At 41.1% G+C, this 14,894-nt stretch overlaps 1 protein-coding gene across 3 annotated transcripts in view; it reads left to right on the top strand.

The window, feature by feature from the left end:
• Positions 1-10,928, top strand: part of ARSK (arylsulfatase family member K) — a 28,798-nt gene extending 17,870 nt beyond the window's left edge. For 2 of the 3 annotated variants that reach the window (XM_017807243.1, XM_017807244.1), the window contains exons 6-8: positions 822-1,046; positions 6,697-6,921; positions 7,001-10,928. In XM_017807243.1, coding sequence (XP_017662732.1) covers positions 822-1,046; positions 6,697-6,921; positions 7,001-7,269 — 719 coding nt within the window. In that variant the 3' untranslated portion in view covers positions 7,270-10,928. The remainder of the gene's footprint in view (positions 1-821; positions 1,047-6,696; positions 6,922-7,000) is intronic. The other variant, XR_001873545.1, reaches the window with a different exon arrangement.
• Positions 10,929-14,894: the final 3,966 nt, after the last annotated feature.

Below are 14,894 nucleotides of genomic sequence, written 5' to 3' on the forward strand. Positions count from 1 at the left end.
TGATTAAATGCTAACTGAAATAATGGAAACATTTTTGTGGAGGAGACAGACTGACAAAGAAGAGCTGTAAGGAAAGATAATTTTAGTGCATAAGTAGTTCTTAGAGATTGATTTCAAATGCGTAGACTGGATAACAGCTGTTACACGTAGACTAAACAATAAGGTTACATTTGGAGTGTCCCTTAGCAGCATATTATTGACAATTAGGAAATAATTCATTGGACTTTCAGAATTCTTCCTAGTTTGCCATAAGGTCTACCTACACAAAAATGACAATGCAAATTGATCTTAATTTATTTTGTTTCTTTATTTGAAAAGTGACCATGAATGAACAAGAATTTGCTTGCCTACTAGTATGAAATTCATTAATAAATAAGCTGATCTTTTAGACATGTTAGGCTGATAAATTGAATTCAAAGACACAGAATTGCTCTTCCTCATTTTATGAATGAAAAGAGATCAGTGGAAGGCTGACAGTTTTAGGGAATGAAGGGATTGCAAGCTGGGGTGTTCGTTTTGTAATGTATTTTGACCAGTTTGTTTAAGAAAGAATCATTCTAGTGTTTTAATTAAGATGCATAAGTGCTTTGCTTATTTACTGACTTCATTGATCTTGGCCCTGTCTTTGTTGCACAAATGTACATGCAAAAGGAGAGGAGTGTATGTCATATCTTCATTGCACAAATGTATGTGCAAAAAGAGAGGAGATTTCAGCCCTCTGACTGGGAGGATTCCTAGAGGTTTACATGCTGCTTTGCAGGTACAGAAGTTGGAAGAAGTATTTTCAATGTATCCTTTTCAGTACCTTTTTGTCGTTGCAGGTGAGATTATTTCAGCTCTGGGAGATACGGGGCTTCTTAGAAAAGCAGTCGTTATATTCACTGCAGACCATGGAGAACTTGCTATGGAACATCGTCAGTTCTATAAAATGAGCATGTATGAAGGAAGTTCCCATGTTCCTCTTTTAGTTATGGGGCCAGGTGTAAAAGAACAGCAGGAAATACCAGATGTAGTATCTCTTGTGGATATATATCCTACTATGCTTGGTGAGTTAAGTAATTTCAAATGAAATTTTTTTTCCCAGTTACCATTATTATGCATTTGTATTATAGTCAGAATTATGCCTCCTTGGATGCATTTTAGATACGTATAATCCTTGCTAGCCTTCATACCTAATAGTTTACTATAGAAACTTGTCTCAGTCTGAGGAGACTGGAATGGAATGTTTGCTAAAGAGAATGAGTTATGAGATAGACCAAACTCCTCTCTCTCAGCAATTGTAAATTCAAAATTAAGGGGCTTTAATTGAGGAAATGTGGAAAAAAACCAGAAGAAATAACAACCCTTTATTAAAAGATATATGTATGTTGGCAAAAAACAGTAACAGAACACAAAAAAAACCCTAGACAGTAGTCCTAGAAAAAAAAAAAAGTCTGAATGAATACTTCTCTGTCCCTTAGCGCAGTCCTAACCGTGGCCTGCACAGGGCGCTGTTGGGCTCTGGAGATCACCGTGCGGGGAGAGAGGTCTGGGGGGTTGGTCTCGGGTCGCGGGAGGAGCCGAAATGGGGGACCCTTCCCCCAATGGAAGGAAGGGGTAACGAAAGCAGTTCACCCCCAACAGGACTCCAAAAGCTCCTCCTTTTCTCCCAGCGAGCAGAGAGACTCTCTGATGAAAACACAGCAGGTCTGGGCTGGAGACAAAAGACAGCTCGCAGGCAAGTTGAGGCCAGCAGTCAGGGCTGACCAGGACGGGAAGCCAGACAAACGGGCTTCCAGGCCTTCTCTCCAAATGCCCCAAACACAGACCCTGTCTCCGTCCTCAGAAGAGAACCCAGCAGTCTGAGTCTCTCCTCTGTCCAGTCTGCCAGTTCCCCCCAGCCTCTGATGGGCCATTAGCTAGAAATTCGGGCAGATCTTTTGTAAAGCTAATTGACTCTCTTCCCCCCACTCACTCAGTTTTTTTCTCACAGTGGAGCAGGGGAAGAAAAATTCTCCTGAATTTCTGACCTATAACAAAACTACAGTGTAAATGCATCGAGAGATGAGATTAAACCTGAAAGGATGGCAGGTTCATTAGCTTATCAAAGGAATGTCTTTTATGAAGAGTGTGTGGAAGAACAATAGGCTATATATACAATTGATCTGGGCAAGGAAATAAGATATAATAATGGATATCCATTCTTACCTTATTAGATATGAAAGTATTTAGTATGGGACAGAGACTCAAATGAAAAGAACTGACATTAAATTACTTGGATGGAAATTACTTTTAAGAATGAAGTTTTAAACAGTCGTCTGTGATAAATCATGCAAGAGATGACGCTCATTGAAACTAAACATCAGGTGAAGTTGCCATTTGAGACTATCTGTGATCTTTTAGGCTACCAATCAGAAAAACGTTCTTTTCAAGCCAGTCTGCAAAGCTTTCTCTTTAAGATGTGTCACGTGTACACTGCAGTTGGCTGAGAGAACATGGGGCAGTAGATAAAACTGTATTTCTAGCAGTGAATGTCAGCAAAAAATCCTGTTATCCAGTTGAAAATAGGATATAAAATCTGAGTGGCTTTTTCTTTCAAATTTGATATCAAATTCTCTGAAGAGTCCTTAGGGTTCTCCTTCAAGAAGAACAAGGACTGGTTTGATGAAAACAATCAAGAGATCCAGGAATTGCTGAGGAAGAAGAGAACTGCTCACCAAGCACACCTTGCTCAGCCATCTTGTCATGTAAGAAAAGCAGCCTTTCATCTTGCATGCAGCAAGCTCCAAGAGAAACTCCGTGACATCCAGAACAAGTGGTGGATCAATCTAGCAGGAAAAATACAATTATGTGCTGATACAGGTGATTACAGAGGATTCTATGAGGCCCTGAAAACAGCATACAGTCCTACATATCAGGTCCAAAGCCCTCTACTCAGCGCAGATGATCAGGTGCTTCACACAGATAAAATCTCTATTCTGAATCAATGGTCTGAACACTTTCAGACTCTTTTCAGTACTAGCCATGTAATTCAAGACTCAGCAATTCAGTCCATCACACAGCAACTGGTGAAGAATGAATTGGATATTGCCCCTACTATGGGAGAAACTCTTAAGGCCATACAGCAGGTGAAAACTGGCAAGGCAGCTGGAGTTGATGGAATTCCACCTCAAATCTGGAAACATGGGGGCCAAGCACTCCATGCTAAATTTCATGAGTTTGTGGTGCACTGTTGGGAACTAGGTGAACTACCATCAGACCTTCGTGATGCAGTCATTATCACCTTGTATAAGAAGAAAGGAGATAAATCAGACTGCTCAAATTACTGTGGTATTACTCTGCTCTCCATTGCTGGCAAAATCCTGGCAAGAATACTTTCAAACAGACTAATACCCACTATAGCAGAAGGAATTCTACCTGAAAGCCAATGTGGTTTCAGAGCCAACAGGAGTACCACAGACATGGTATTTGTTCTCAGACAACTGCAAGAGAAGTGTAAGGAACAGAACAAAGGTCTCTATGTAACCTTTGTTGACCTCACCAAGGCTTTCGATACTGTGAGCAGAAAAGGTCTGTGGCAGATTTTGGAATGTTTAGGTTGTCCCTCCAAGTTCCTTAAAATGATCATCTCACTCCATGAGGATCAGCACGACCAAGTCAAATATGGCAACACACTTTCTGAGCCCTTTCTAATAACCAATGATGTGAAACAAGGCTGTGTTCTTGCACCAACCCTATTCACAGTCTTTTTCAGCATGGTGCTCCAAAGGGCCACGGCAGACCTTGATGATCAGGACGGTATCGACATTCGATATCGTACTAATGGAAGCTTGTTCAACCTAAGGCGATTGAAGGCCCACACTAAGACCTTAAACCATCTTGTCCGGGAGCTGTTTTACGCTGACACCGCCGCCCTTGTCGCCCACACAGAAGCAGCTCTGCAGCGTTTAACATCCTGCTTTGCAGACACTGCTGAGCTTTTTGGGCTGGAAGTCAGCTTAAAGAAAACAGAAGTTCTCTATCAACCTGCACCTCAGGAAGTCTTCCATCATCCCCATATCACCATTGGCCAATCAGAGCTCAAATCAGTCCAGCAGTTTAATTACCTAGGTAGCCTCATCTCCTCAGATGGTAAGATTGACAGAGAGATAGACAACAGGTTAGCAAAGGCATACAGTGCCTTCGGAAAAATCCATAAAAGAGTCTGGCAAAATAAACACCTGAAGAAAAGCACAAAGATCAGTGTTTACAGAGCCGTTGTGCTGTCTACTCTTTTATATGGATCCGAATCATGGGTCATCTACCACCACCACCTGCAGCTCCTAGAACACTTCCATCAACACTGTCTCCGTACAATCCTAAACATCCACTGGTCAGATTATGTGACTAATATGTCTGTTCTAGAACAAGCAGCAGTCACAAGTATTGAGCCCATGTTACTGAGAACACAGCTGTGCTGGGCAGGACACGTCTCAAGGATGAAGGACCACCGCCTCCCTAAGATCTTGCTCTATGGTGAATTTGCCACTGGCTACTGCAAGAGAGGAACCCCAAAGAGGAGATACAAGGACTCCCTAAAACAACATCTCAACCTTGGCCATATTGATCAACATAACTGGTCTACTCTGGCCTTCAATCAGGAGGTCTGGAGACACACCATCTATAACGCTGCTGCTTCCTTTTGAGAACGCACGCAGGATCACTCTCAAGGAGAAAAGACAACGCAGAAAGAATCATGTCTTGCCGATACCATCCAAGGAGTCTTTCTGCTGTGCCTTTTGCAGCTGGACTTGTCTATCTCACATTGGCCTCATTAGCCACCAGCGTGCTTGTAGCAATGTGGGTAGTGTCCTTCCCAAATCTTTGTTTGCGAAGCCTAGACATCATGATGATGATGATGATGATGATGATGATGAAGTTATGGTATCATATGTAGAGTTAAAAATCTCTTTTTTTTCTTCTTTGTCCCCTTTCCCCAAATGAAATAATTGGCCAGGTGTTTTAACATCTTTCTATCTTTTCCTTCTATTTCCCCCTCCGCCCCTCGGAACTCTGTGTGTATAATCCTTTCCTTCTCTTCTGGCAGTTCCCCTTTTCTGTAAACTGAATGTCAAAAAGGCATATATGTCGCGGTGACTGTGAAAACGTGAAGAACTACCTCTGTGGTCTATTATGTCCTCAGTTTGTATGCTACTGCTGGCTAATGAGGAAACAGATTTCAGTCCTATTTTTGTGATAAATATAATCCCTTTGCTTTGTGTCGTCTAAGGGAAATAATCTCTCTTAAGACACCATCCAAATGCTTTGCTCAAGACTTCCACCTTTAGTAACTTTGTGAATAGACACAGATGTTTTGATTCCAGCAGAATCTGTGTGATACCTATAATTCAGATGGAAGTGCAACAGCTCTTGCATTTTTTAACAGGATGTTACATAACTTTTCCTCCGGGCAACACGGGGTTTCTTGGTCTGTATGAAAGTACCTTTGGCTTTCTATTGGAAAAGCAGGTACTGCTGAAGGTACTGGGAACATTCTTTGCACATGCAGTTACTTCAACTAATAGCATTACTGATTTAGGATAACAGAAGAGCCTATATCCCTTTTTCATTTGTTTAAATGTAGTATGTATTTGTTCAAGGTTTTTGCCCATTCATTGGAAACTACTGAGTTTACACATTACAAGTCTTTCTAGCGCTTAGTCAGATGCTGGCTGGACAGAGGACAAAAAGGAAGATGTGTGCTGATAAAGGAAGTCACCTATGGGCAATTTATATGCACGGAGTATCGCTACTTGGCATAGAAGATTAAATACTACCACTGTGCTCTGTGAAATGGAAGATGTTGAATTTTGAATGTCTATAGATGATGTTCAGTGTGGTGATTAAAAAATTACCGGCATACCTGTTTTTTAGGACATGCTGAAGTTTAGGTGACATGGTTGGGATTCTCGATTATGTTTTTCAGAATGTCTTTGACAAACCTTTGCAGCGTTTTAATATTGACCTGATCTTTGGGACCTAGAGACACTTGTGATGTAAGTTGATGCTGAGGAGCTTATGGATATTACAGCATCTTCTGAGGGTCATCTAGTGGGTTATGGAGTCACCAGTGTTTTCCATACCTGCACTGTCTTGATACTACCTCTGATACCATCTTTATCTCCAGTCCTGCAAGAGAAGCAAGTGCCCCTGCTTCTCAGTTTCCCCACCAGTAACAGATGATAACCATAACAACCACCTTTGTAAAGCATTTCAGTATTCACTGCTGAAGAATGCTACATAGCAGCTTAGCACTGTTATTGTTAAAAGAATGAATGCTACGCCATGTTGAATGTGGAGCTTTTGGGGTCTTTTCATACTGTGACATTCTTTTTCTCCTGCCTGGTGCAGTCAAAGCGGAAGAGAAATGTTTACAAGCATGATTAGAAAATAAAAAAGCACCACCCATCAAAGGAGGTTATTGTGATTTCTTTTCACAAACTTCTGTTAGGCATAGATGATAGTGAATTTGATCAAGATGGTGGCCAGCTTGCCTCAGGAAGTTCCCTAAAGTTTCTTCATTGTGTATTTTGGTGTTTCTTTGTTCTACAAGAATAATAATTAGGAATGTACATCTTATTATAAAAATAAAATGTTCAAACAACTGTAGCATTGTGTTAGGCTTTTTTTAATCATGGAAACTGCAATAGCATTTTGGTTTTGTATATCTTTCCTTAGATATAGCAAGAATTCCTGTCCCACAGAACCTCAGTGGATATTCTCTTATACCGCTGCTACATAAAAAGACTGAGAGTGAAGTGTCACCAAGAGGACCTCGGCCCTCTTGGGTGCTGAGTGAGTTCCATGGGTGCAATGTGAATTCTTCTGTGTATATGCTGCGAACTGGCAAATGGAAATATATCGCGTACTCGGATGGCTGTTCAGTACTGCCACAACTCTTTGGTATGTTACAACTTTTATGTCCTGACTAACTCATTAATTTAATTAAATACAGTCTTAACTGGCTTTTTGTTTGTTCCAGATCTTACTGCTGATCCAGATGAGCTAACAAATGTTGCCATAAAATTCCCACTAATTGTACATTCCTTGGACAAAATACTCCGTTCTATAGTAAACTATCCAAAGGTTTCTTCTTCTGTTCAGGAGTATAACAAACGACAGTTTATCAGTTGGAAACAAAGTTTGGGTCAGAATTACTCAAGTGTTATTGCGAACCTTAGGTGGCATCAAGACTGGTTAAAGGAACAAAAAAAATATGAGAATGCAATTGACAAATGGCTTGGGGAGTAGACAGAAACAACCTGGATTTAATATGACTGAGGGTATGAAAACACTATGCATTTGTAATATTATACTGTATTTCAAGTATTAGAATTATTGTCTTATATAAGCTATTGAAAGTAAAGATTCCCAAACAGTTACTGCTTTGTGTTAGGGAACCAAGAGCATTTTATATAATGCCAGCATAACAAAACTAGTGTTTTAGATGTTATTGTTCTGTAACACTTAAATGTACACAAGAAGGATAATGTGTAAATACTAATTGTGTGTATGGAATATTTAGCTGATTACAAAAATACAGAGTATTAAGCATTAAAGTTCAATAGGAATTTCCATTTATAAGGACGGAGTAAAGATTATAAAATCTAGTAAAGTAAGCTACCACATACAGTGGAATTTGTCAGATTGATTATAGGTTCACATTAAATACACATTCATCTGCCGGGGTTTGGAAGTTGTTAACTCACTTGTCTACCATTGGTTTCTGTGTTGCCATAGTTATTATATTGTCTCCTTGCATTGGCTAGCCAAATGGCCAATCCCCTCCTGGGCCCAGCAGACCTTATAAGCTGCGGGAAATTTGAATAAAGGCCCTTCTTCGCTGCTGGATTCCCGGCGTGCTACATGGTCTCTGTCTCCTGGCTTAAGTACCTCCACTGCCTGTCCCTGCCATGAGGGACGGGCGGCGTGGGGCTGATTTCAGCCCTGAAAACCTTCACAGAGCGACCGGCAGTGAACCCCCAGAAACCCCTCGAACTGCAACATTCATCCACTTAAGAGAAGCTATAGCAGTTAAAATATAATCAAAAAGTTAATAACGAGTACTGGTCTGAACATAGATGCGGTTTATTCAAGTACTTAACTATGTCAGCGTTCCTGTATCATATACATGACTGACTCTCCATCTTTTCAACATCTGACTGCTAACCTCTTGCTTTTAGATCTGGTACTTACCACTCCTTGCTTGCTTAAAATTTCATAATGTGCATAGGCTCCTCATTGCACATGTGGAGGGGAATCTGATCTCTGGTCACAGTTGGAAAATAGAACAAAAAAACCAAACCCAAAAATCCTCTAACCAAATCTGTGAGTAGAGTAGTTCTTTGAAAAGTGATAGTGTGATTTGCATAGCATAAGATGAAAAGTGCATCTCTGTTATGCAGTTAGATTTTGCAAATAAATGCTTGTTAGGATCCCATTATTAAAAGATGCCTCTGCCCGAATTAAGATGCAAATGAGACCATGTGCCAAAGTCAATAGTATGGTTTTATTTAGCAGTAAATATGAGGTACAGAGAAAGATAGAAATAGAAAGAGAGAGAGAGAGAGAAAGAGAGAGACAGATTAAGTAGAAAGATAAAGATATCATCACCACATGGATTCTAACAGGATCTCACTGGTCCTTCTGGTCTTCTCAGTGACGAGGGTCCCAATGTTGTGCTTTCTGGGTACTGCTTTTATGCAGTCAAAGTCCCAGATATTCACAGGGAGTCTCAGATGTTCCCACAACTTGGGATGGCATGAGTGTAAGCAGTTGTTTTCTTTCTCACAGCTTGCACAGTGGAGTTTTGTCCAGTGTGCTAATTTCAAACCTTTACCTTCATTTATGCCTATAATTAATGCTTTCCTTTCTCACTGTTTTCCACAGTGGGAATCTTTGTTCGAGTAGGTTACCCAGATCTGTCTTACCAGACCTGGTTCTTATCACAAGTTCCAGTAGTGGTGGCTTATATTATGGAAATTTCCTTCTTTGACAGTGTTTTGAAACAATTCATGGCATTCTTTAAGTCCTGTCAATGCTTTAATGTGCATCAATGAGTGGAGAACTGAAACCTAAAATATAAACAGAGAAGACAGAATTGAAGCTTACAGGAAGAGTTAACATAAAAATACTATTTCACATTTTTCCAGGGATGTGACGAAAAACCAAAGTAGTTTTGGAAGAAGGTAGGATTTAGATAGTAACTCTTCTGCTTAAGGAGAAATATAATTATAGCGGCACATAAGTTTGCTTATTCTTGGTAACAGTGCTTGCTGCTATAGTACCAATTCAGAATGACATACTTAATACATAAATCCTTTTCTAAATCTGTAATTAAATACCTAGCAGTAGCAGTAAGCTAGTAAGACTAAACATAAAAAGGACACATATTTTCTGATGGCTAAGCACTCCACATGCATTCCATAAACAACTTACCACACTGGAATTAGGTATATACTGATGAGGGTTTTAACTATTTTCTGTCTTTGTGTGCACAGGACATTACTGCTAACCTTATACAACTTGCTGCTATGGCAGAATTTTTTTATTATATATCGTAGGCAAGGAGCAAACTAATAGTTAAAAAAACCTTCAAACTCTGTAGCACATGCCATGATAAATCTGGTTAAAATGAGTTCAGGTAGGGATGAAATTACTTAAAATAAATGGGCTGCATACTTAGAGAAAGTATTTATGTCCATATGAATGTTTGTTCAAGAGGGAGAAGAATAAAGAAATTGATTGCTTTCTAGAGATCTGAACAAAGTGCAGTACATTGTACAGAATACAGTAAAATAAAATTACGGTGAACTGGATGTATTTTGGGTGTTCTTTTTTTAGTGCCTGAATGTTTAAAAAATTATTAGGGGAAATTGTATTTTGTCACTTCTGTGGACAGTGCTTTCTTTGAAGACACGAGCTTTTAAGATGCACTAATGTTAGGTTTACAAAAGTGCCATTTTGAGGTACTTTCTGAAATGGAAGAAAAATTGGAAAAAAACCCTTCTTGCAACTACATCTTGTGTCACAGACTGTCTAAAGAAGCCCAGTGCATGGGGCAGGCTTCCAGACAATGCAGGAAACACCGGAGCTACCATGTCAGGAAGTAGGGATGCTTGTTCGCAAAGTGGTACTGTGGTATGTGAGTCAACAAGTAGCAGATTGTGAGTCAACAGTAGGCACTCAGTATGCCTACATTAGTGCTTCTTGTATATAGTCTTCTTAAAATGCTTGTTTAAAAAGAAAATGTTGACTTGTTAAAAGAAAAACTTTTGACTTTTGCAAGTTATTTGTTATTTATGTGTGAACTTTTGTTCTGAAGAGCAAGAGAGAGAAAGGAAAAGCCCCTAACCACCTTCCTGTACCTGTTGGCAATAAATAATATGTCTATGTTGGTTTAGAACTGAGCTAATTTAAGTGTAAAACAGATGGATTTAACAATACAGTTGTATTCAGTTACTGTGTTAGTTATGCTTATGCATCTGCATTATTGTAACATTAATCAAATGAGGTGTGCAGCATGCAAGGCTGGCCAGCTAACAAAGGAAAAAATCTGTTTTTCAAACGTGCCAAGTGAGTTATGCAGTATTAACACTGAAGAGAGACTGTGGAGTGAAAGACTGTGGCTGGAATGCCAACAGGTTCAAACTTATTGATTACATGTATTCAGGTCAGTGCAGCTTTCTGAGACATACCTGAGGCTACCAAGGGCATTGGCCTGATCAGCTTCTGCTGAGAGAGGTACCATTGTTCTGTCGAACAAAAATGTATTTTTGTAAATACAAGGTCCTCGTGGTCACTAAAGAGGTAAGAGACTGCCACTGTGAATTTGCCAAGAAATCACATAAAAATAACACTCTGCTGCCTTTGTCAAGATAACTAGCCTAGCTGTTAAAAAAAAAAAAAAAAAGGTGAAATCCAGACATTGAATGCACTTGGACAATGGCCTATCCGATCTACTTTCATGTGGAAATAGAGTCTAGACAAAATTACTGTAAGTTAAGTTCAAAACTGACTAAAATCAAGCTCAATTGTAGATTCCAAAAATCAAAAAGTGGGAAGGCTGATAAATAATGTCTGCAAGAATTTTATGTAGTTCTGTTTTTTACTTCTTTAGTAAGTCTTTTACTTTTTTAGTACTTTGAATGCAGGAGTAGGCACCTTTTTCTTATTAAACATGAGAAAATGCACCTGGGGAGAGCTATCAACCCTTCTGAAAATAGGCTAAAATTCAAAGTAGTCTTGATTAGCTGGATAAAATGATCTGAAATCAATAGGGTCAAATTCATCATGGCTTAGTTAAAGGTCAAAATAAAATGGAAATGGAAAAAATACTAAAATTGTGAACAACAAAATGCCTAGGTTTCAGTTTTGCAGAACAAAAAGCTTCCCATGCCTGGACATTTTAGAGAAACAGAAGTATAATATGTTCAGCATATTATGTTCAACAGTGATGTTCCTGGACGGGTGGTCGTGTGGCTGCTGCCCTCATGGCATGCAGGAGCAGGGACAGCCCCAGGGCCTGGGCCAGATGGGAGAAGCTGCAGCAGTGCCAGTGGTGTGGATAGTTAATTTTGCCACCCGTTTCCATGGACTTTGCTTGGCATGATGGAAGACTGTTCTTTCCCTGAGTGGTTTCTCAAGGATGGGTGAAGGGCATGTTCATTACATGAAAGCTCATGGTTTGGTTGCTTCTCTCTGCACTGCAACCAAGAGAAAAGCATGTGTGTGTGGAAATCTTTTGCTGAAATCCTGATCTGAAATGTTCCTGTGGGCCTAGCTGGATTGTAGCACCCTGACATCAACTCTGATTATTAAACAGATCTTATCAAAAGATTCATTTTAGATGGATGAGGCATTTTGTACTGGAAAAAAAATTTTGACTTTATACAATTAAATACTACTCATGGCTAAATAGTCTTTGGACTGTTTTGCTGTTGTCAGATCATTTTTTAAAATACAATGCTTATGAAATGCATAATTTGTCATTTTATCCTGGAAAAGTCTTCACCCACCACTTTTCCAGCAAGCTTTGCTATTTATCAAATCAGAACTATGGGATGGAGCACAGTGGTGCCCATTCTCATTTTTTGTAGTATGCAGCTGATGGTGACTGAGACAGCGATGGTTTGGTAAAGGCATCCACTGTGAGCTGGAGGTATCTTGCAAAGGAGTTCAGAGGATGGAAAAAGTGACCTGGCAATGCAGCCTGGACATAGGAGTGATTTATGGCTAGCAATGTTGCTGCTCCCTGACTCTGTGCCCCTATTGCAACTTCTTCAGCGAGGAGACTGGTAGCGGCCTAGGTAAGAAAACTGGAAGTCCTCAGGAGTAGAGTGTTTCAAGACTCCCTGTTAGGTCTGCAATTTTGGGGTTGTCATGAGAAAGGTAAGGGGGGGTTGCCTGACCCTTAGAGAGGAGAGCTTTTCTTGACCCTTAGTGTTTTATTTGTCTGTCAGTGCCTCAGGTAAGCCAAAACCCTTGTGTCCAGCTAGTCTGACAGAGTCCTGTAAGGGGAAATCTTCACTGAACAGATTCACTGGATTAGAGGGTGATTCAACTGCCCTTTTCTAGGGGCTAAGCCAACAGTGTGGAGACACCTCGGCGAATCTTCCCAATGCATTATCTGTTGCTGGCCACTGCTAGCACCTTATAAAGGACTCACTCTAAGAGCTTACGGAATAACACTCTTTAATAACACAAATTATGACAGGTCAATAAGGTTGGTAAGTCGTCAGTAATAGTGTCTAACTGCAAAAACGTCATTGGATTTCAAAACATATTGGGTTTCTGTGGCAAGATTTTGGTAGTGGGAGGGGCTTACAGGGGTGGCTTCTGTTAGAAGCTGCTAGAAGCTTCCCCTGTGTCTGGTGGAGCCAATGCCAGCTGGCTCCAGGATGGGCTTCCTGCCACTGGCCAAGGCCGAGCTGATTAGGAATGATAGTAACTCCTCTATGATAACATATTTAAGAACAGAAAGAAAGTTATTGCGCAGATTAAAATTGCAACAAGGAAAGAGCAGAGTGAGAACATGTGAACAGTGTAGACACCAAAGTTGGGAAGAAATCTCCAAATTCCCAAACATCCGTGAAGAGCTTCCGCAGAAATGGTAAGAAGAAAAGCAAGCTGTTGCGGGCCTTTAGCTCCCCTTGGGCAGCCTATCTCTGCACCACCAGCACCGAGGGAGAGGTGTGTTTCTTCCCAAGGAAAGAGACTGGCATCATCTCTCAGGATCCCAGCTCAGAATTTTGCAGACCATATCCAAAACTGCAAATGTTTCTCTCACACAAAACATGCCAGGACAGAAGGCTGTAGCTGGCCTTTCCCTCTCCCAGACAGCCTATGGTGGGCACCACAAAGGCTTGGGCTAGGTTGTTTCCCCTTGCCAAGAAGAAAGGCGCTGTCATCCCCTTTGGGAGCCCACATCTGAAACTTGCACAGAGCAGGCAAAACTTGAAGAGGTTTGGGGAGGAGTTGCACGCAAAAAATTCCAGGACAGAAAGCCTAGTGGGCAAGATGCGAGCAAACGTTTTGTCCTAGCACATTTATATGTGTGAGCTGGGGCTGGAAACTTCTCAGTTTACATTCAGACCGCAAGAGTGTGGTAGTACAAGTAGGTCAGAAGAAAGTGTTGAGCAACACTGTTGAGTGTAGTTTCTAGGCAGCAGGGGAAGGTTAGCCGAGGCTAGTTTTTGTTCTAGTAACTTTTTCTTAAGAGAGTATCTGCTGGGCATTTTAAAGTTTGAAGCTGGGATCTGACAGAGTGAAAAAATGTGAGGGTACATGGAGCTGAGAAGGAAGGCACACAGCCCCAGTGTGTGGCATGTTCATGAAAAGCTGCAGGGTGAACAGGAAATTCAAGCTGTGTGTTTTTCTATGTGAGACTGAAAGCGCTTTATGGTACATCTAGCCGAAAAGAATGTGCAGAGCACCATGGGTTTTACAGTTTACAGGCTGTGAGGGGAAAGTGGCTGCCACTTGACTGACAAGAGCAAAGAAGTTTGCAATTAGAAGGGTAGGTCACTGAAACCTTTCTCTCATGGCACACTTTACATGGTGTAGTTCGAAACACTTCATTTTTGATTTAACCTGTGAGATTGAGAGTGTGACAGTATGAATAGGTGAGAAGTGCAATGCAGCCATGTGTTTGGTGCAGTTCTCTGGTTGCAGAGGAAAGTGAAAAATCAGTGGTGGCTTTTTGTTCTAGGAGCGTTTGCAGGGATTAGCCCCTGGTTTCTTTCAGGTTAGAAACTGTGATCTGTGAGAGTGAAAAAATGTTATGGTACATATATCTGAGAAGGAATGTCCATAGTCCAAGGATGTAGTTAAAAGGCTGTGATGAGAAAGGCTAATCCAGCAACTAGTTTTGCCCTGGCAGGTTTTCTGACTCTCACCTTCCTTGGGCAGCCAACCAGCTGCACCAGCAGCACTGGGGCCAGGTGCTCTCCATCGCCAGGAGAGACACTGTCATCCTGTTTCAGGAGACAAACTCTGAAATTTGCACACTATCACCACTATTGAAGGCACCATGGGACTGCTCCCCCCCAAAATGTTCCAGAACAGAAAGCTGACTGGGGGCCTTTACCTCTCTTGGGCAGCCAGCCTTTCATGAGCACCACCAAGCCTAGGACTAACCGCCTTTCTTGCCAAGGAAAGGCACTCTTATCCCCTTCAGTAACTGGGGGCTGACCAGGGGCCTTTACCTCCCTTGGGCAGCCTAGCCTCTGCTGCTGCCAAAGCTGGGGCTAGGTGCTTTCCTGCTGAGGAAAGGTATTTCCATCGCCTTTCAGGAGAAAGGTACCTCCCCCAGAAGGGAATGGGGCTGGGGATGCACTCCCACATTATATCCCCTGGGCAGCCTGTCTCCTATACCA

The sequence above is a fragment of the Lepidothrix coronata genome, unplaced genomic scaffold, assembly GCF_001604755.1.
Source record: "Lepidothrix coronata isolate B3197 unplaced genomic scaffold, Lepidothrix_coronata-1.0 Scaffold18, whole genome shotgun sequence".
Classification (NCBI taxonomy): domain Eukaryota; kingdom Metazoa; phylum Chordata; class Aves; order Passeriformes; family Pipridae; genus Lepidothrix; species Lepidothrix coronata.